General features: G+C 44.6%; 1 protein-coding gene across 1 annotated transcript in view; it reads right to left on the bottom strand.

The window, feature by feature from the left end:
* TLL2 (tolloid like 2) overlaps positions 1-22,713 on the bottom strand; it is a 101,816-nt gene that overhangs the window by 7,586 nt on the left and 71,517 nt on the right. Inside the window, exons 9-15 of the mRNA XM_074590750.1 lie at positions 18,749-18,864; positions 16,691-16,793; positions 13,368-13,484; positions 8,086-8,231; positions 6,862-7,057; positions 2,607-2,732; positions 749-909 (exon numbers count right to left, since the gene is read on the bottom strand). Of these exons, the coding sequence (XP_074446851.1) occupies positions 749-909; positions 2,607-2,732; positions 6,862-7,057; positions 8,086-8,231; positions 13,368-13,484; positions 16,691-16,793; positions 18,749-18,864 (965 nt within the window). The remainder of the gene's footprint in view (positions 1-748; positions 910-2,606; positions 2,733-6,861; positions 7,058-8,085; positions 8,232-13,367; positions 13,485-16,690; positions 16,794-18,748; positions 18,865-22,713) is intronic.

Genomic DNA, 22,713 nt, shown 5'->3' on the forward strand with positions numbered 1-22,713 from the left:
AGCTCGATGGACTTGGAACAGAACATTTCAGAGGAAGGTGACAGAGGCTTGACTGAGAGGGAACAGAAACAGCCTTATATTCAAACACATTCCTAACTTCCCCAAATTCTCCTCTGTCAGTGTTCTCACCCCCTTCTGTTGCTGCCCTGGTCTTAAAGCATGGGTGTGTTTATCAGAATAGCAAAGGTTCCATTTAATTTATCTAAAATAATTACTCACACCTTACCCAAGAACACGTCAGTGCTGAATGAACTTCATCAGCCTGCTGAATTAAGGAAGAGCTACTGCTCCCATTTACAGTGGGGAAAGCGAGACCTGAATGCTTTGTTCAAATTCCACCCTGTCCTTAGCAGGGCAGAGAACAGACTCTCTTACTGGTTATTTTGTTTATCCTTGAAGAACTGTATTCATTGTTCATTTCCAATTATTTTCCTGCAAAGGCAGCTCTGGGGAAGAGGGGGGATGGGACACCTATTAAGGATGGAAAACACCTATAGTTACGCAAAACTGGCAGAGAAAAGAAGCCTATTTATAACAGAACAGCTTTAATCCTTCCACTCCATAGAGAAAGCAGATCCGGACTTCAAGGAGAACAATCACTGTTATTGGCTTATTATATCAAGGGCAGGGAAACAACCAGAAGCTCCACCAGTAAGACAGAGTCTCCTCTTCCTTGTACCCCAAGGATTCATCCAGTTCTGAGTTAGCCAATAGTCACACCTCTGAGATGCAGGGACCGGTTACGTACATCATTGCCTTCCAGCTCAAACACTTCGAACTGCAGAGAGATCCGGTACTGGGCTGGAGCTACCACCTGCCAGACGCAGTTTTTGTTAGTAGGATATTCCTTGGGCCATCCAGGGCTAGTAATGGTCCCATTGAGCTTGGTGATGAAGCCCCCACAGGCAGCTGGAGAGGCAATAAATGAACACAAGTTTTACTTGGTTCTGTTCAGACACACAGATTGGGCCACATTGTTAGCTAGGAAATGAATCAGATCCTGGTTGGTGGCATATTTCAAATCCCAGCCTCCAGAACAGGTTTAAAATGCTGGGAGCTGTGAAGAAGACAAACCTCAACTGCTATAAATCACCAGTGAAACACACAGAGCCAGGCTATGGCCCTGAGCACCACATAAACCGTGCAAGATTGATCTCCTTTTTACTCTGTAGCCTTGGGCTTACTGTGGATGAGTTGACTTGACACGTACAATACAGTTGGAAAGGTGAGCTTGGTAAATTGACCCACAGTCAGTCCTACAAACCTTACTATTTCAAGTTTATCAGTAATGGAATAATGAGAAGATAATGGAATCCTAGGGAAGACACCCCTGTGAACTCTTCAGTAGCTCATTATATGTGGACTGCATCTTCTCTAGGGAAAATTGAAGACAAAGCCAAAGACTTAGCTTTATTATCCCATTTCTTTTAAAAATTCAGGACATTTCAGCTTCATCCTCTTGTGGGAGGGCATGGCTTTTAACTCAAAGGAATCAACCTCAGTTTGCTCTTTTGCTGCAAAATTCTATTTGCAATGAAGCAATTTTTTCTTGCTGTTTCTTGGGAGTAATGAGATACAGCCAGATCTTCAAAACCCATAGGGATAAGAGCTTCCTGTGTCTTGTTCCCAACATCATTTTACATTAAGAGAACTAAGCCAAGGGTGCAGCTTCAATACAAAAAGTGTATCAAGCAAGTATGTCTGGAGAAACAAAAGCAATTTAATACACAAATGAAGTTTAAAATAGGAGGTTAAGAGCGAAGTCCAAAAAATGTTTGCCAAGCTATACCAACTGGCTTGCTCAAAAGTGCAAGAAATTATTTAAAAAAAAAAAACAAAGTAAAGCTTCCAAAAGCTTTTTGCACACACCTAACTCTGCCCTTGCCAAGTTGATAGGAGCCTTCCCCAAACAGCTTGACAAAAGCAGAAGTCAGGGCAAACCGGCTGAGCACCACTCACAGCGTGGAGCTCCCTCCACCTCTCAGCTGAAAGGCAGAGCTATGAGACAAGAACAATGGGTGTATTCTCACCACACCAGCAGCTGTATTGCTGGTGGGAGCAAACACTTGTTGCGAGAGACTAGCTGTATAAATAGAAAGCTGAAAGAAACAGTTTCTATCAAAGACATGGGGTTTTTTTCCCCATAACAGAGGAAGGGAATTGACTCCTGAGTATGGAGAATGTTTGTTTTGCATGCAAGCAAAACATTGATATTTTATTATCCAAAAGATATTTCCTTTAAAAAATAGAATAATTTCAGCCTTAGATTGAAATACTTCTGGGTCACTCAACAGTTAGGTTGTAATGACCGCCCTCCCTTACGCTGCACCGTGGGAGATCTGGTCTGAATGGAGATCTCTGGGCATGAAGAACAACTGGGTTTAGAGAGGTTTAGCAGTAGAGAATCAGAGTAATTTCAGTTTTCCAACCACAACTTGTTTTTCAATGGAAGATGTTGACAAAAAGAAATTTTTCACATGGGTTAAGATAAATAGAAACAAAGAGGATGTAGGGGCAAGGAAAATCATCTCCAAGATTGTTTAGATTTCCTTATTAGCTGTAGTACCCATCCTATAGACAGATGCCTCAACCTGTAGGTTACTCACCTTCACAGCTCTTTTTATCAGCTGTCAACTCATAGCCAGGCTCGCAGGTGCATTTGTAACTGCCCAGTGTGTTCTCGCAGTGCTGCTCACAGCCACCATTGTCTGGCAGAGAACATTCATCCATCTCTGTCAGGAGACAACCAGGACAAGTCACCCTTTCCCGAAAACCCAAACCCCATCCTATTCCTCTTGCAACAGTTCTGGCCAGAAGGAGCAGAGCACTAGCTGACAAGCCGAGCCCAGGGAGCAGGCACTGCAGCAAACCTCACAAGTGCTAAAGCACTCCCACCACCAAAACCATAAAAGACTACAATTACTGTTACTAGTCAAGAGTGCTTTTTCTAGACAGGAGCAGGGAAACATGGTCTCCTGTAAAGACTTCACTGCATTTTGTTCTCATTTACCCCTGTTTTTTTTTTTGTTTTGTTTTGGTATTTAAATTCCTTATGCTTTTGAGGGACTGGAGCTACCAGGAACCAGCCCATTATGGTGCCCACAGCAATGAAGCTATGGAAGGACATACCCCACTGAACAGGGTGCAGCAAAGGACCTGGAAGGACACGCAAGTAGTTCTTCCTTTTCATAGACACACCAAGTCTTGCTACCCTAGACGTTGAAGTCAGGTTCTTCCAATCACATCTCAGTAACTTGAACTGACATTTTAATATACAGCCAGCCAGCTGTACTGCCTTCTCACCCTGATCCCTGATTCCATGTGCATCCCTTAATAGATGGTTTTATAAAGATGATTGTGGTGGGTTGGTTTCAGCTAGCAGCCAAACTCCAATCCAGCTGCTTGCTCACTGCCCAGTCCCCCACTGCAGTGGAATGGGGGAAAAATTATGAAGAACAGGAGCACGAAAGCTCCTCGGTTGAGACAGGGAAATTACCCACCAATTACCACTGTGGGCAAAACAGACCCAACTTTGGGGAATTTAACTTAATTTATTGCCAATTAATGTAAATATTTGAGTACTGATTTGGGTATTGGGAAACAAAAAACAAACAAAAAAAAAGAAACATGTTAAAACACTTAGGGTAAACACCTTTCGCACCTCCTTTCCCAGGCTCAGCTTCATTCCACACTCCTCTCTCCTGCCTTGTACCACTGCAGCTTACACTCAATCCCTTCAGCAAAGCCAGTAGCATGCAAAGGCAGGAGAGGATGGGAAGCTGCAATCAGCACGACTTTGCCGTTCCTTCCTTTTCATACTTCCCCGCCTGCTCCAAGATGGGTCCTCCACGGGCTGCAGGGAATATCTGCTCTGCCATGAAGCACCTCCACCATCTCCTCCTCAGGCCTTGGTGTTACCTTTGCTGTTTCACACTTTCTGTTCCCTCCTCCTCTCTCCCCCCCATCATTTTTGACCTTTCTTAAACATATTTTCACAGAGGTGCCACCAGCTCAGCTGATGGGCCCAGCTGTGTCCTGCGGTGGGTCCACTGTGGAGCCAGTTGAACCATCTGTCTGGCACGGGGCAGCCCCTGCAGCCTCCCACTGCCAACACCTTGACACCTAGACTCAATATAATCTTCCAGTAACAGTTACTGCTTCGTACATCAAATAGGAACAGTCTTGACTAGATTATCATTGTAGCTCCCTTCCAACTGAAATATTCTATTCCATTGATAACACTGTCTTTCTGCAGAGCCAAGAATCCTGCACTGCAACAGTTCCAGTACAAACAGATTTTATTTTCTGGCTTCTGTCTGTGGATTCGCTATGAAGAAAGTAGAGTATTTCTTTGCTGCTCCATTCTTGGGTACAGGTTCAGTAGCTTCTGATCTGACTGTTAAATCACTTGCTTGAGAGAAAAGAGAGGCTGCAACTCCCACAATCATCAAAACACCCTTTTGTCATCAATCTTTACCATGGGAGGGACACATCCTGGCTATGGGCAAGTATATTTTGCAAAGTATTTTCTTTCCTCTAATGTTTGCCATGAAGAAGAAACAACAACTCAAAACAATGTGAGCGTAAGACAAGCACATCACTACCAACACTTCAACCATATATGAAATAGGCTTCAGTGATACAAACAATTTGTAACAAAAATGAAGTAATAAAGAATAATCCTAGAGCTTTCGCTTGAGATAGACACGATGGGATGGACATGAGGTAATTGCTCTTCATATTTTCCTGACATTGTCTTTTGGATATGACCAATAACTTACCCTCCCTGAGCTCTTTGAAAGTTTATTTTCTCTGAAAAGTTAGAAGTTACCACTGCAACTTCTCACAAAGCATAACATTCAATTTCGTCCTGAACTCTGTTTTTTTAAGGTGAGTTATTTTCTTTCAATGTTGCAAGACATGTAATTGAAGCTCTATTCCTTTCATAATTCACTATGGCAAAGCTGTCCCGTTGCTCAAGCAGCTGTGGGTGGCAGTCTGAAGAGTGCCTGCAGAGCCATCTGATTTGTTCATTTACTTTGTTCATGGAATGGCTGGTAGTCACAATCCCTCTGGATATAGAAGTAAAGGGCTGCAGACTTCAGATGCCAGCTTGAAAGTCCGCTTGAACCCTGCAGGTGTGCCTACCCAGCTTTTGCAAACAGACATCATCTCTGCCCACAGCACAAGCTGGCTAGAAGTTGTGTGGCTATGGCTACTGTGGTGCTTGGTCCAAGAAAACACACTTTGCTCCTCAGCTGGTCTTACTGACATGGATTTAGCAACACTAACGATTCATGAGCTACACGGCTTCTGGTTCAAACATATGAAGTCTGAGCAGACACTGCAAGGTTTAGTCTGCCAGCAAAAACTCCACAGACAATACCTGTGGCTGCAATTGTACTAGCAGTGCATGTTTATGTATTTTTTTACCTAAAAAAGAAATAAATTTATTTCTGGCTATCTGTATCACAAGGAAAGCATCCCAGGTTCAGGTGTGCAACTTTCTTCCCCTACAAACTTGCAGGAGAACCTCAAATTCTATAAACTGACTTGCTGCAGGCCAGGAAGTCTCCATGCGTTAATCCCTGGAAGACATTTCTGCCACAGCCAGTCTGCACTATCAGAGCTCTTGAAGAAGTCAAAATGTCCTTAGGAAGAAGTATTTTCTGTGTCTTTATGGAACCTGAGAAATTTAAACAAGGAAGCCTAGGCACTGTGAGAGTTGTTCAGGGACTGGAATTAAACACCACAGTATTTGGCAGTGATCTTGTAATCACCCTTTGTCATGGTCCATTTGGATCTCTCAAATTTACAGGACAACATACTCTGTGAACTAAACTTTATTTAACTAATTCTTTTTTTCTTTCTTTTTTGCACGTAAGCACACAGATTAAGAATTATGGGTTATAAGTTATGAAACGTTATGACCTGAATGTTGAATAAGTGAATTCATGTAATAGACTAGTCTGAGCAAAAGGAATTGAACCCTGCCGTGTTTGTTTGTTGTATTTCTTAATGAGCTCATGAAAAAAGTTTTAATTCACAGGGCACATCATTGTCCTGTAAATTTGAGAGATCCAAACGGACCGTAACACCTTTAATGCAAGACAAAAGTTAAAGTAGAAACAAATAAAGGTCTTATGCAATCCAAATACTGGCATTGCAGCTATTATTTCTGAACAATTGTTACTGAACCCAAAAGAAATGTGACCTCGCAGCAGCTCTGCAGGTATTTTCCCAAGTGGTTAGATATTTGTTTCTTGCCTCTATCAAGTCACCAGGATGCTGGTAAAGGACCATGGCTTGGGTCCAGCTTTTAACAAGAATTTTAGTCTTCATTTGCATCTTCCTGAAGAGAATCTCAGTTTAGAAACACATTTGTCTCCTAAAGCACTCTGAAACTTTCCCTGGGATTTTACTTGCAATCAAATTTACCCTCTCTCCAGAAGTTTCTTTTGTAATAGAACTTAAGCAGAGAGTTGTTTTTAACACTCTTTATACAGCACTAGTACCTTTTCTTTGAAAATGTCAGTGTCCCTTTGCCTGGATAACTGGGGGTCACATTCTGTCCTGCTGTGTTAGTTCCTGTGCTGGTGCTGACACATAAATGAAAGGTTAATGGTTTTTTGAGGTAGGCTTTCTGTCTTAAACAGCGAGGTGGTGTTCATGCCTCAGCATCAAGCACCTCCACACTCTCAAAGCGATTTGTATATAAACTTGGTATTAGCAGTTGTACAGACAAGTCTAACAGCTCTTAGCTATGTGCAGATACAATGGTAACTCATCACTTTGGGATGGCAGTAGGTTAAGCAATGAGTGATGCCCAACTTTGCCTTTGAGAGGTACTAGATCACATACCTTTAAAGAAATTTGCTGCAAAGCCTGCTTTATTGATGGTTGCATCAGATGCAAACTTCATCCATACTTTATTTGAACTGGATTTGATATCTTCTGGCTTCTCGTAGCCACAGAAGTGACCGATCAGTGGGCTGTATTCAGTGAGGCCATCTCGGATCTCCAGGTAGTCATAAGAACACGCATCATGCCATTCAATCTGCAATGGGAAACGGGTGTGCCTGTAGCTCACTAGCGTGACTTCTCTGAGTCAGTCTAGCTATCCAGTTAGACTTTGGCCAGAGATCAGCTTACAAAGAAGGTCCCAAACAACTGGTCACAACTAGGTACTTGCCTCATGGTTGCCACTGAACTCTGCTGCAGTTGAAATTGCATTGGAGCCCAGGCACATCTCAGTTCTGCTGCTGTTTCATGGCTACCCTCCAGCAAAACCTGATCCCTGACTACCTGCAAGCTTTTCCATGAGAAACTGTAAGTGACAGTGCAGAACAACTACAAACAAAAAGGCTCACGGGGTGACAGCCAGGAGGTAATGGTGTCATCCCTTTCCAGGACAAGCACAGTAAGTGTGCACAAGCCACAGGAACCTATGGGCTAGAAGGGTTTTAGGCACCAGCCCAGGTTCTGTCCACTCCTGTCTGTGACTTCTTAATCAGCAGTCAGAAATACATGATTGTATTTCTGATTATATTCAGATTATTTTGATTATTCAGATATAATTCTGATTATATATAACAGAATATATGTATTCTGTTATATGCACCTAACTAAGAGTGTAAGACATCCTATAATCAATAAGAGAAAGCCTTTTCTGAGCTCTTCAGATCCTGTCTACCATCTGGGAACATGATGTTTCTTTAGAGAACCACAAACATCCTGAAATCAGCCAAGTCCCAGCGACACCAACAGGATTTTTTTTCCTTAATTTCATTTGACCAGAGCGAAAATTTAAGGACTCATTAATCCCGACTTAACATCATCAGCAATTTTGTGCCCCTTCTAATACTTTCTGTCCAGTGTAACAGTTTGTGAAACCTCATAGTATGTAAAACTTGTTTTCAAACTCTCTGAACAAACTCCTGGTGAGGAGAAATGTTGTTCTGAACTATTCAAAAGATTTACTTTATTATTATTATTGTTGTTATTTACATCACTCCCTTCTTAATTTTAAAGGATCTACAGAAGTGAAATGATATCTGTAATATAATACACAATGATATTTCTCACCTCAAAGGCTTGGAATGTGATTCCTATATGAAAGCCCTCAGAAACTGTGATCTTCCAGATGCACTCTTTGGAAGGTCTGTAGTCATCTGGGTAATTGGGAGATTGGATCTGGCCAGCATCTTTGTGAATTTCTCCACCACAAATAGCTTCATAAAAAAAAAAAACCAAACAGAAAAACCCATGAGGTTGCAGGTTTTTCCTCAGGTAAAGCCCGTTACATACTTAGCCTTCTTCCTCATTCAAATCTGTATCAATACTGCTTTTTCCACAAAGGCAACACACAAGTCTTAGAAGTTTTTACTAATTTAACATTTTGTGTTAGTGACAGTGTCTCCCATCTTGCTGTGACAACCTCCTTAGAAGGTGAACTGGCTGAGACAGAGAATTTTTATGGATTTGTGTGTTCCACACTCCTGGTCACCTTCATAGCTGCTTAAAACCTGCTACCAGCACTAAGAACCAAGAAAAGCTGGGGAAAAAAAAAACAACAAAAACCAAACAAATAAAAACCAGCTGCAAATCTAATCCAGCCACACGATGGCAATATTAACAAGCGTGAGTCGAGCTGTTCACAAGGAGACCCAAAGGCTGACTGCTGTGCATGAACAAATTAAAGTTTTGTGCGAAATGTATGAATGAGTAAATTTGAAGACCAAGAACAGAAAATTTAACGAAAATCTAGTTTAACACAAAACTAGCAGAGACCTCAAAGACAATCGCACTTCAGCATAATTGTCTGCAAGACTATGTAACAAATGAAAACAAGATCACAGGCTAAAACCTGTGTAACCCCATGATGCAAGACACACATGTCTAAAGAACGCATATGAATGTTTTGGCTGTGTTTAAAGTCAAGCAAACAAGGAGCACTGACAGTAAGCGCAAGAGAGAGAGCACTGCAATGACACCTGCCAGACGTCAACCATTTTCACACTTGGGGTCTTCCCACAACTCATTGCATTAGCAGTTCAGATCTGGGGCTCCCTACATTGTCCTGGAAATTGCTTGAATTGAGTAACATTGTCTTGGTTTTGCCTTTTAAGCTGCTAATGTTTAACCGCGACCTAGTTAAAAGCACTGTTTCAGTAGCACAGTGCTAACTTCTTGTTTAGAGAACCAATGCTAAGGCACCTCCAAATAGTTGTACCCCAAATTCAGCTGCAGAGCACAATTTTGGTTGTCATTTGAATTCAGAGCTACAACTGGTGCTAGAGAGAACCTCTGAGGAACCCTTTAGAGAATTGTCTCCTCCACCTAAGAGAAAGAGGACTACAAGAACACAGAATTGACATTTGTTTTTTTTTTTTTCAGCCATAAAACTGTCAGCCAGCAAACAGTATTTTCTCTGTCCACTGCACTAGTTCATGCTGAAATTCATCTGAGCAGCTAAGCGTACTGGAAGAGCTTTAGTGCAAAATGGAAAGAACATCTGCTGATAGTCTGAGAAAGTAATAATGATGACAAATCTGGGGCTGCCAGCAGTGCTGTAGGGGAAAACCATGAGCATCTTCCCATCTTGAATCTCATGAAAGAAACGGAACAATATGACAGAACTTTGAGGGCACTTTCACTACATTAACTGTCATTTAGTGTGAAATAATTCTCCCATCATGTGGACACATGTGGCCCTCCTTCCTCCCATCTACTGAAAACGTTAGGGCCAAGACCTGGAGGAATCCAAATCCAAAAAATCAGTGCTTGCCCATAGAGCTCCCAGCAATGTTCAGATGCACGAGCATTTACATGCACTCTCACTAAAGCAGAGGACAGAGAAGCAGTGGTAAAACCCACTTTGGCTTTTTAGTACATGAGGGAGAAGAGTTCAAAAGAAAAACAGGAACTAACAGCAATGCAGACAGCTGTTGGACAAAAATACATAGAAAATTGAACATTTAAGGACAAGCCTTCCTGGAAATAAAAATTACCCTTATTGCCTAGACACTTAAGTCATGAAAGAGCTGAGCAAGCTACCTGACAACAAAGGAAAGAAACAAGCCAATACCAGAGCTTGCATCAGAGGAAAATAGGGCTTAAGGAAGATTTTTGGAAACTCCCATTTCAACAAATAAATTACGGACAGAGATGCAGATAATCTTATTACCTGCCCCTCTGACCAGAAGAGGCCAGGCTAGGAAAAGAAGTTTGCAATGGGCCATCACTGTTTCTGTGGTACAGGCTGGCTTCCACCAGTCACGGAATCTTCATGGTTGGAAAGGACCCTTAAGATCATCGAGTCCAACCAAACAACCTACAATCCCTGCCACTAGAGCATGCCCTGAAGTGCCACATTACATGTTTCTTAAATACCTCTAGGGATGGTGACTCCACCACCTCCCTGGACAGGCCGTTCCAGTGCCTGACCACTCTTTCAGTAAAGTAATTCTTCCTAATATCTAATCTAAACCTCCCCTGCCCCAACTTCAGACCATTTCCTCTGGTCCTGTCATTATTCACCTGGGAGAAGAGGCCAACACCCACCTCTCTCCAGCCTCCTTTCAGGCAGCTGTAGAGGGCAATGAGGTCTCCCCTCAGCCTCCTCTTCTCCAAGCTAAACATGCCCAGTTCCCTCAGCCTCTCCTCATATGACCTGGTCTCCAGACCCCTCACCAGCCTGGTAGCTCTCCTCTGGACACGCTCCAGCGCCTCAATGTCCCTCTTGTACAGAGGGGCCCAGAACTGAACACAGTACTCGAGGTGAGGCCTCACCAGTGCCGAGTACAGAGGCACGATCACTCCCCTGCTCCTGCTGGCCACGCTATTCCTGATACAAGCCAGAATGCTGTTGGCCTTCTTGGCCACCCGGGCACACTGCTGGCTCATGTTAAGCTGGCCGTCCACCAGCACCCCCAGGTCCTTTTCTGCCGGGCAGCTTTCCAGCCACTCTTCCCCAAGCCTGTAGCGTTGCTTGGGGTTGTTGTGACCGAAATGCAGGACCCGGCACTTGGCCTTATTAAACCTCATACAGTTGGCCTTGGCCCATCGATCCAGCCTGTCCAGGCCCCTCTGTAGAGCCTTCCTACCCTCAAGCAGATCAACACTCCCACCCAGCTTGACGTCCTCTGCAAACTTACTGAGGGTGCACTCAATCCCCTCATCCAGACCATTGATAAAGATATTAAACAAAACTATCCCCAAAACTGAGCCCTGAGGGACACCACTGGTGACCGGACGCCAAGAGGATCTCACCCCATTAATCACAACTCTCTGGGCATGGCCATCCAGCCAGTTTTTAACCCAGCGAAGAGTACGCTTGTCTATGCCATGATTTGCCAGCTTCTCCAGGAGAATGCTGTGGGGGATGATGTCAGAGGCCTTACCAAAGTCCAGATAGACAACGTCCACAGCCTTCCCCGCATCCAGAAGGCGGGTCACATGGTCATAGAAAGAGATCAGGTTGGTTAAGCAGGACCTCCCCTTCCCAAACCCATGCTGGCTGGCCCTGATCCCTTGGCTGCCCTGCACTTGCCATGAGAGCTCACTCAAGGTGATTCTCTCCATGACCTTTCCTGGTCAGGCTGACAGGCCTGTAGTTCCCCAGATCCTCCTTCCGACCCTTCTTGTAGACAGGCGTCACATTAGCCACCCTCCAGTCATCTGGTACCTGCCCTGTTGACCAGAATTGTTGATAAATGATGGAGAGAGGCTTGGTGAGCTCTCCCGCCAGCTCCCTGAGTACTCTATGCACAGTCATACTCTGTGCTTGCTCTTAGGCTTAGCAATAGATTTCATATATTTCCAATGGGAAATTTCTTGCAGGAAAGGGTTACATAGAAAGCCAGAGCTTTGAAGAAGCAGGAAAATATGAACAGTCAGAGGGATACAAAGTTTGACCGCTAGATGCACGCTGCACTTTCATTTGCTCTCCTCAAAAGTCAAATGAAGCAGGTACTGCTCGTCTTTACTGAACCTTTAGGGGTCATTTATTAATCAAGAGGAAATACGGAAAATTATCAAGAGAAAAGGAAGTTTTGCAAAGTGACTGTGGCACGTAGCCAATGTAAATTTTTTTTTCTTTCAATATGAAGCGTGATGCCATATTAACATACACGATGAAGAACAGAAAAGCTGCTTCCCAAAACCATCCCTCACCTTATGTTTGTTTTTTTTCTTTTAAAGCTGGAGCAGATATCACTGGGGAATCACCCACTGTAAGAACTAAGCTGCCTAGCCCACCAAAACAATAAGCCAAAATAAAACCGTCTATTAGAGGCATGCTAGTTTGATCACTTCTAATTCCAACGAACTACTACAAAAGGGGTGTTACAAACCATATGGTCCAGGCAACAGCTGCTTCTCAGGAGAGACATAAAAAAAAAATAATCGGGCAAGCTACCTCTGTCTCTGGGGCAACAATTCCTGCAGAAACCAGATATTTCTCCTGTGAAACAGACTTGTTAGCCCCACACTGTTGTGAAATCCTTATATACTTTATTTGCACTTCCCCAACAGTCCCATGTTTTCTTCACGTCACTCTGTTAGTATCATTATTCATAAGCATGTTGGACACTTGGGCACTGGGCTTCCAGTGACATGCTTGCTCCTGTGGCTGCAGAAAGAAGAAGATGCAAAGTCAGTACCAAGGCAGTCAACCTCAATACTGTTGACAACACTGGTACTTCTAAGAAAATGCCTGTTGCCCAGAGAACAACGAAGGCTTTTAATACATTTTAGAATCATTATTGTAAGAAATAAGCATATATGGAGAAGGGATGATAGTGATTTGTCAGTGACTTTGGTAGTATTGCTCTTGCTCTGAAGTGGTTTCAGCATCCCAGTGCCATGCAAGTTTACAAAACAACTAACCTGCAGAAGATCTGACATGCTAATTTCTAATCTTCTGTAAGTAAAACATACAAGGGAGAAACAAAAGAACAATCTCTGCATTTGAGCAACCCCCCCCCAAATAAGCTGCATTAAGCGACATAAAACGTATGATCTGAAACAGAATTTTGCCTGTTAAATTTCTGGAAGGAACTGCTGCTATGCCCAACACCGCTGCTTGCAGGGGCTGGTTAGGGCAAATAGAACCTGGGCTGTGAACAGGAGCTATTGCTCTGCGCTGCCATCTTGTTGTCACCCTCAAAACTGTGATGATCTAGTTGGAAGATCCATGCCTTGTCTGCTGAAACAGCCTGCAAAATCCAACAATTCCCACGAAAAGAAGACCAGGGGCTGTGCCTAACCGCATGGTGAAGCAGAGCTCCTGCTGATCCTATAACCCCTGCATCTCGTTCTGGCTGCTCCATGCAACACGACAGATGACCTCTAGCTAAAGGTTGTACCTTCATAGACCACAAAGAAGCCTTTGCCCAGGATGTTACTGCTGCTCCGGAACTCAATCCATAGCCTGCTGTCCGTGGAGAATACCGGTTCAGGGATCTTGTCACCACAAAATCTACCTAGAAGGCAGGAAAGAGATGATCAAGATCTCCTGGCTGATGGGAAGCACAGCATAGCAGGCACCTGCGGCTCCAGGAAGCAAATAGTCTGTGGTTAAAGGAGGCGTGTTTGTGTAAGACATCCTTTCACTCCCACCACTTGACGCTTTTGAATGAGTTTCTGCTTCCTCCCCCACCCCCTCATTAATTTATATTCTCTTCAATTATGAAATGAATACAGGTTTTCTTCAGTTGGGAGCAGAATCCAGTAGTCACAGATTCAGGCCTGGTAAATTCAAAAGGACTCTTGCTTTGATCACATAATTGGGCAAATGAGCTTCAAGGCTGGAGAACCATGCGCTGTCCTTCTAGAGTTGTGACATTAGGGAACACCCTTTCCACCTGCTAGGCCTTGGAAATTCCTTCAGCATTTTGCACCCAAGAGCAAATTGTCCAAATCAAACTGAGGGCAGGATATGGCCATGCTGATGAGAAAACACCCCTTATCTCATCCTCTGCTCTCATTTCTTCCCAGTTAAGCCTCTGCAGTCATTCAATCTTTTTCAAGAGAAAGAGACCAAGCACCTTTTTGCTCCATGGTTCATCCAGCTTTGAGCTCTCTCATGCACCAGCACTGGTAAATACTTGAGTCCTTCCAGCAAATATGAATCCTGAAGCAGAACAGCTGCGGATGCCATCTACAGACCAAACAACCTCAACAACCCTAATTTGGTGCTCCACTACCTGTTCCAGCCAGAAGTTCCTCACAGAAGTAGAGCAAGCACCAAGTATGCACTGAAAGCACATAGTGCAAACAAGGTTTTCACTTCAGCTGACACCAGCAAGGCTATATACTGAATTCAGCATGGCCTTGGCACCCTGTGCAACTGAATCCCCAGTGGGAATTTGACAGCAGCAGAGAGCAGTTCCTCCAGTTGAATTCAGTCAGGACAGCGGTGATAGGGATCCTGGCCTTGCAACACCAGGCAAAGGCTTCTTTGAACAACCTCTACTGGGTAAAAACCTGGTTAATGCCTTACCTACAAGACAGCACCTTAGATCTCATTAGCAGGCTGCACTGGTGGTTCCCTTCACTGGATAAGGAGACAGATAGTTCGAGGCCTGTTGGCTGGCAGGTAGAGAAGGTTGCTGCTTTTCCTATGTATGGAGGGCAGAGTAGTTGGCATGGATCCTGTGCATGAAAAGCCTAGGGCCCTCTTGCTAAGACAGCTGCTCACAGTCAGCTATTGCCACTTTTGGCTCTGCCTGCCCCACCTTCACCACTTGGCAGCCTCGGGAAGACTATGACCTTCAAGGTCTATGCCTCTGTGACAGGGCAGCCAGCACAGATCATGTGAGTTGCAAATTTTCGTTCTATTCAATGGTAGTTTCACCACCAACTTTCTTCTCTTGAGGAGCGACCCATCCAGATATTATCTCAGACCCTAGCTTTACTCGACTACTCAAATTCTGAGTCCCTGTGTCCCCAGGCTGCCCATTGCTGTTGGGGCAGCGTGACAGCCCTGTGTCATGCTAATAGCATCTCCCATCTCAACTCTCAAAGGGGATGCTAACAAACACCATCAGTGCTGCAAAGCTCCTTCCTCTAGGGTCACTGAGCAACTACCTCCTGGATTTAGACTTGGAGTTGAACAAGGGCGTCAAGGAGAGGAAACACAGATGAGAAACGAGAATGAGCAAACTCCTCAGAGTGTGATAAAGGGCCCATTCATAAAAAGTTACACACCATTTAAAGGCTGGGTTTTCACACACTTCCCTGGGAAAATATGCAGCGCACATGTATTTTTTTCTCTCCGCAAGAAGCCCGTGCTTTCACAATTCACACTAATCCCCCTCCCCGCCCCCTGCTGAATTGCCGTCTGTCTGCCTCTTCCGAGCTAATTTCATGGGCTCAGCCCCTTGCGGGAGCTGTGGCCACTCATGCAGTGTCTCCTTCCAGATGGAAACACTCACAAGTCCACCTGCACTAGGGGGACAGGGAGGTGCTTGGCTTCTGAAATACCTTTAAATTACTCAGCAAAAAAAATAAATAACAAGGAGCTAAGTTGCAGCTGTTGGAGCAACGTTACCTGACGCATGTGCAGAAGAAAAGAGCAATAAATGCTGCCAACCCCAAAACAGGCAGGAAACAGTAAAAACGGCTGCCAACTCTGCACTGAAAGGCATAGAAACTCTGGAGAGCAGCACGGCTTCAGCCTCAGCACCTCACCTGGTACCAGGGCTGGGATGTCCAGTGGAGCCAAGGAGAGCACCCAGACCTTCCTAAGCCCACTGACCCCACGCTGACTAGCCCAGTCCTGTGCTGCAGCACAGGGCACAGTACCTCTAGCACAGCTGGTGATGCTACACAACCTAGAATCACAGAATGGTTTAGGTGGGAAGGGACCTTAAAGATCATCTAGTTCCAACCCCCTGCCATGGGGAGGGACACCTCCCACTAGACCTGGTTGCTCAAAGCCCCAACTAGCCAATCTCTGATTGCTTCTTTCCTTTCAGACAGAAGGGGCTGTTTGCAGTGCAGCATTTCACACATGGGAACACCAAGGTCAGGGGATGGAGTCAGGATCACAGCAGGTGGCAAAGCAGGTGGGACTCCTGACTGCCCAATCAGGGTGACAGAAGACTTGCAGTTACGATAGCAGGAGGCAGAGGAATGGGGAGGACACAGAGGAGCTGCACTTCCTTGATATCTTTGGGAGCAGGAGCTCCCTTGCACAGTTTGACATCCTAGGCATGGTCTAGCAAGTTCCCTGCTAGAAGTACAGAGACTAAAAGTACAGTGTCCTGTGTATTTGTAAACACAAACACTTGAGAAATAATGGCAGGAGCCTGAGCCAGGAGCTCTATGGCCGCTTCATTCTGACTGCCTGATGGTTCCACCCAGGTCTTAGAAAAAAGCAATACTAAAACTCCACAGACCACATCTTTAGTTCTATCCGTGCCCCTGGCTCACTTCCCTCTCTGTCTAACTTCTCAAGCTAGAAAAGGAAGGAATAAAGTCTTTGCTACCAAAGGGTTTGGAGCATGGATCGTCTGGTGTGAATACAGCATGCTGACATCTCCGGATGGAGACATTAATGGATGGCGAGTACACTGGCTGAACACAGGCTCCCTACAGGTAAAGGAAGGTTTGTTTCTGGTTGTTTCCCTCCCACAAGCATCGAGAACACCACACGAAATGCAATTAAAATGAACCAGCTACTCACCCAGTAACGGAGCCTTCCTCCAGTAGCCATCACGTACCTCCACATAGTCATACCAGCAAAGGCGACTTTTAAATAGGTCCATTGATGTGAAGTTTAACATAATCTGAAAGGAGAGAGTACACGCTTCTCTTTGGGAAGGGAGCTACTTTAAAGAGAAGATCCTACAGATGATGTGCTTCATCTCTGCTACAGCAGTGCATAAGTGAGTGTGCAGGAAAAGACAGTGGGACAGTTGGTTGGATTTTTTAATCATCTTTCCTCAAAAAAGAAAGGCTTCTCAAAGTATTTTAACAAAACCATGAAAGTACATGACAGCAAGACAGCACTTTACTAGCCATTCTGTAATTCACAGTCACTGCTCCTCAGTTACTAAAATGCTACTTAAAAAAAGCCCAATTTGGGTTTTTTAAAATTAAAAATTCAATCTTTGGTTTTGATTAGTGTGAACATCATAAATACATTTCCCTGAAACACAGATGTTTTGGGGTCTATACCCTTGTATAAATGATGCATGTAAGAAAGAGCTAATTTTGCTGACAAGTTTCCGTATTCTGACAATTACACTCACACCATCACCGTGATGCAACTGTGTTCAGTGGCTTTATGGAGCAGAGCTTTGCATGACAATTCCATCCCTTTGGTCTCTTTCCTCTGTAACGAGGATTACAGGCCTTGCGCTGGGCCTATGGAAGTCACCGATGGGGTGTACTTGTGGCATTTTTGTCCTTGCAAGATTTAGCCCATGCATTAATTTTCATCCATAGTCTGACACAGAAACATCATTAGATTAAAATAGATATTCTCCCCCAAAGCCCTGGTTGGATGTCCAGAGTGCAGTTTGTACCAATGTTGCTTACTTTGTTTGCAGTTTTGCAGTTTTCTGACTTTGGACAGCAAAAGAAGATTCATCTGGTTTTGCGCAGACAAATACTACAAGCCCAGTATCTGTTCTAAGCCAATGCCTCAGTGCTATGATGCTGCTTTGTACCAATTTCTGCATTTGATTAAACAGATAAATTGACGCATTTAATCTGAACTTGCTTTTTTTATTTTTATTTTTTAGCGCTAGTGGTTCAGCATTTAGATGCTGGGTCCTATATCGGAAACAACTTTCTGAAGAGGCTAGGAGACGAAGGGAGAATTTGCAGTAAGATTTACACCGCAAAACTCCCAGGGCCGTAGTTCCAAAACATGGACAGTTCTTGGCACCTCTGCCCCTGGTGAAGCTCTGCCTGCAGCTACTGGCGGGAGCTCAGCACTGCATGGGACTGGGCCTGCAGGGGACAGAACCGGGTCCCAGAGCAAGGCGGCTGCTGCAAAACGAGTGAGCTCTGCTCTTCTTTGTTTGAATCCGAGTCTTAAGTGCGCCTTGAGGGTGGTCCTCAGCAAAGCCACTCTGCCGAGGAGCTCCCAAGCCGGGCTGCGCATTCCTGCAGCCTGGTTGGTACGGCATGAAAGGCCTGAAAGGCTGGTGTTAGTGGATTAAGGAAAGATTTCATTTCCACAGGAAGATCAATAAAACAAAAGGAGCTGGGAAGAAAGTGGACAGGGTGGGTGATTGATGCGCAGCGGGGCTCGGCGTTTCGAGGCGGGGAGCGGGAGTCTCCTGACAGGGACATTATGCCTGCGTGACAGGGGCAGGCCACCAATGTCACTCACGGCTCCTTGGCTCCCTTCGGGAGCCCAGCTTGCTGGCACATTTTATCTAACTCATCTGACTGGCACCTGGCTTTGAAAGGTGAGCTCGGCCAGAGCTAGTGGGTGGCAGGAAAAGTTCATGCAGGGTTCAGCCTTGAATAGAGAGGAAGGATCAGAGATCGACAGGCAGCCCAGACCTGTGAGGGGGCTCTGCTCCACCATTACCTCTTCTCTCCTCAGGACCACGCACTCCTGAACCCATCTCTAGCAGGATAACGATGGTGTTCAGGAGCCTTTCCAGGCTCCATCCCTGCACTCCAGGCATGCAGAGATCTTTTGAAAGCTGCTAACACTGTCAGCATAGGCAAAACCACAGGCAAGGGAAGTGCTGGGTACACCTTGTGCTGGTGTGGCACCTACCTTCTCCCCTGGGGTCACCGAGATCCTCCAAACACAGTGAGAATAGGAGGGGTAGCCATTTGGAAAGCCAGGGGCTGAGAAATTCCCTGTTGAGTCCTGCAAGGTCTCTCCACAAGCTGCGAGAGAGGGGGAGGAAAAACCCGCAATAAGGAGTGACTCTCTGAAACACATCAGGGTCTACCAAAATGTTTGCACATGGCTGCTGCGTGTAGGTTGGTGACAGGTACGCTAAGGATGTTCATTCATGGTACTAGCCAGAGGGCATTGACCACCTGAGACCTTGCCAAAGGGGTGATGTGATATTTGTCAGAATTCCCGTGATAGAGGATGATCAGTGCAAGGACACACGGGAAACAGCTTTTGAATGGCAGCCTTCTTCCTTCATCTTCCTTACACATGCCAGCACTTTCAAGTTTCAACCCTACTGAGAAATATCTCATCCACTAATCAAATGCAAACTATTAACCCTACCCCACCTCACAACCCCAAGACTGCTGCCAACAAATCTGTTTTCCCTTCATTACAAGCTGCTCAATGATGTTCTCCTTAGTTACCATTGTTAAGCGTCTTTTTGGGGGGTTAAAACTTCCCAACAAAAGCAAGGCAAGCCCCACTGCCCTCATGCTTCATCTGTCCAGCACCTACCCTGCTGTCACTCTGCGCAGGGTAAAACATGAGCGTTGCAGCTCACTCTGCTCTCCACCCTCCCGTTTTTGTGGCCTGCTGCAGTCGATGAAATGTAGATCCCAGAGCGACTTTTGGGAAACAAATAATGTGCACACACATATGCTCCTTTAGGAAACTGCGGCTTCCAACATCTGGAAAAGCCGAGACTACTGTAGTTCCTGCTCTCTGAGCCAGGAACTGAGCTGGAACAAGGAGTGACCATCTCATCTGCAGAGCAGCTGACTGGCTAGGTCGGAGGATCGCAAATATCAAAGCTGCCGTTTCCTTCAGAGTACACACTAGGCACATGCAGATACCATCCCAAGGAGCAGGGACCTTGGCTTGCCTGCTTTCCAGTTGTATTTTCTAATTTCATAACCCACTGATGTTACAAAGCTGCCCTTGACCTGCAGCTTCGTTTCCTCAGTGACGGTAAGGAAGCTCCCAAAAATCCCTCGTTAAGCAGCAGTGCTTTGAAAGATCCGACAAGGCCGAACATCTGGCTCCCTTTCTCATGGAAATGCCAGGGGATGTTCCTCTGCCTGATGCTATCACACACTCACTAATTTTTCAGCCATGATCACATTTAGATGGGCGGGTCGGAAGTTGGAGGTGAAAAGAGACTGGTCCCATTCAAAAAGTTTAATATCTTCAAAAAGGGAAGAGGGAGTCACCTAGGCCAGAAATTCTTAATTTCCCTGAAGTAGTTTGACCCACAGCTTGACAGGTCAGACTAGATGAATAGGCAGGGATACAAAAAAGAGTTTTGCTCAAACAAACAGCTCCTAGGGGTGCTCTGGAAGGTGGAGTCACTACTAGGAACAAGTTGCACACATTTCAAGGTACAGGTCAGCATGGCATCTGGCAAAGTGATTCCTGTCAGGAAAGCCAAAGGCATTTTAAACTACTAGAAAAAAGCACCAGTGGGCAAAACAGGCAGGTAAATGCACACATCTGCCCCAGAGGAATAAAAAAAAATAAATGAGGGTCCAAACCCTCTCTTGCCTTGTTATCTATGTCAGAATCTGTTAGGATAATTCCAGCTCCCAGGATGCTCCTAGGACCCTCAACCAGGAAATGCATGCTGCCACAGCAGATAAACTCAAAGAAGATGAGTCCCAGCAATATTTATTCTGAGGACAGCAAGCCATTCTTCAGCTGATCCTCTGGCATCACTAGTGGTCAATGCATGGTCTGGAGTGACCACCACATTAGCATGGCTCTAGGAACGGCAACATCTCACAAGGTGTCCCAATAAATAGGGGATTCCAATCCACAATTCACCAAGATATACAAATGTTCTTTTTCTGCTCAAAAATCTATTTAAACAAATATGAAACGATAAAGAGAGCTCTACATCACCTGAAACACATACTACATGACCATAATGACACAGGACAGAGGATTACTGCTGTCAGCTGAACTACAGTGAAGGTTTCTGACAGCCCAGACTCAATTCTCCTAAGTGTAATTACACAGTACCTGGCAAGACTGTAATTATGGAACAGGTACTAACATATCTGCCACCAAACACTACGCTGCTAAAACGTCATGAAAGGAGACCTAGCTAACTATCCAAACTTTGCAGAGGAAACTCCCCAGATAAGCTGGGAGAGGCTGGCCATTCAGCACACACAAGCTGCCAGAGAGGAACAGAGGTGAAAAGCAAAGTAAAAAGGTGAACGCTTCAGAAGCCATTTGTAAATTGAGTAGTTGAGTATTTACTGCTCTGCAGCTGGCTACTGGTACACTACATCTTTTTGAAGCTGCACAGAGAATTGGATGGGATGATATAAAGCAGGAGCATTCCCAATTTATAGTAAGCCATTCCTGCACAGTTAGCACAGCCACACAGGCCTGTTTCCTTTAGCACAGCACAAGACAGCAGGACGTGCTGTTTTGAAGTCTTTTGTAGTGACTATACTCATCAAATCCTCAACCACGCAGCCACATCAAATCTAACATTTACTACTATGCAGCAGAATGCGTCTTGCCTTCCAGAAATTCCTTCAGCAAATTTCATCTGGTTTCTCCTGGTTTGGCACTAACTTTAACCCAGCAGGTATAAGCTTTGGGGAATTAAGAGCAATTTAAAACAGCAGGGTTTTAGAATGGAAAAGCTAAGCCAGCCCTAACTGTAGTAGCCACAAGCGCTCCAGTCTAATGAGTTGGAGAGCCCTGTTTCTTACAATAGACACAGCAGTCGTTCTGGCTCGTACCAGTGCATACTTGTAACTCATCCTACACCATGCTAGCTCTTTTTTTGGGGAATTTTCTCATGCATTCTCAGATGGATACTCTCTTTCTAAAAGTGAAACCATCTGCCATTCAACTTCTGGATTATGTTGTTGTGTTTTACCTAAAAATCCTCAGCTTGATTACTGAACAAAGTTGTCCTCAACCAAAAGTCTCATTCAGACCCTGCTCGAACCCACAACTGAAGTCCCTTGTTTTTGAACTCCTGTGGTTTGCATTTTGCAGAAGAGAACTTTTCAAGCTACTGATTCAAATGGCAGCTGAAGATGTTCATGTTATTAAATATATTGCACCCCTTCTCTTCTCTCCTCCTCTTCAAATGCAACCTGTGTATGCATTTTGATGCAAAGCGAAAAAGAAAAAAAAAAAAAGAAACCAAAACAATAGATATTTGAAGAAAATTGGTTTAGTAGTCTTAAAGCTCATATCGTTCTGCTGCAAAATATTTTCTGAACTGCAATAACCTCTGCTAAACTTTGTGGAAAAAAAATAAAAAGTAGAAAAGTTCTGCTTTGCAAGTGGAAACTTGAAACTCAGAAGGGTCCTCATTTTAAAGTAAGTTGCTCTGTAGCTTGTAGTTTGACTTTAACTTCAGGCCAAAGAGGCTTTTCAGCTTGCCTCAAGAAATCTGAATCTGTAGTTGATGCTTCCAGCTATCAGAATGAAAAGGCTACTTGGATTAAGTCTGACTCAATCAAAAAACATGGTGCAAGACATACGTAATTTTTTTTTTTTGAGTATTCAAATGAACCAATACCTAAAACAATCTGCGAGGTAGTTTTCCAAGAGCTACACCTTGCTCAACCAAAAGCAAATTAGAGAAAATTATGAGTGGTAAAAAAAACCACCAATGTTAGTTAGAACTAGCACACCTAAGAAAGTTATATCACTCACTGTCAGCTAAGCAGTGATCCCCAAACATCAAGGCCCCTGACGCACTGCTGATCCTCAGTGAGAGATCTACAGAGAAGAAACAGATTTGCACACCAGCTATTGGCCATTTTCCATGGCCTCACGATGGGTTCACAGAGCAGTGCTATCCA

The sequence above is a fragment of the Larus michahellis genome, chromosome 6 (genome assembly GCF_964199755.1).
Source record: "Larus michahellis chromosome 6, bLarMic1.1, whole genome shotgun sequence".
In the NCBI taxonomy this organism is placed as follows: domain Eukaryota; kingdom Metazoa; phylum Chordata; class Aves; order Charadriiformes; family Laridae; genus Larus; species Larus michahellis.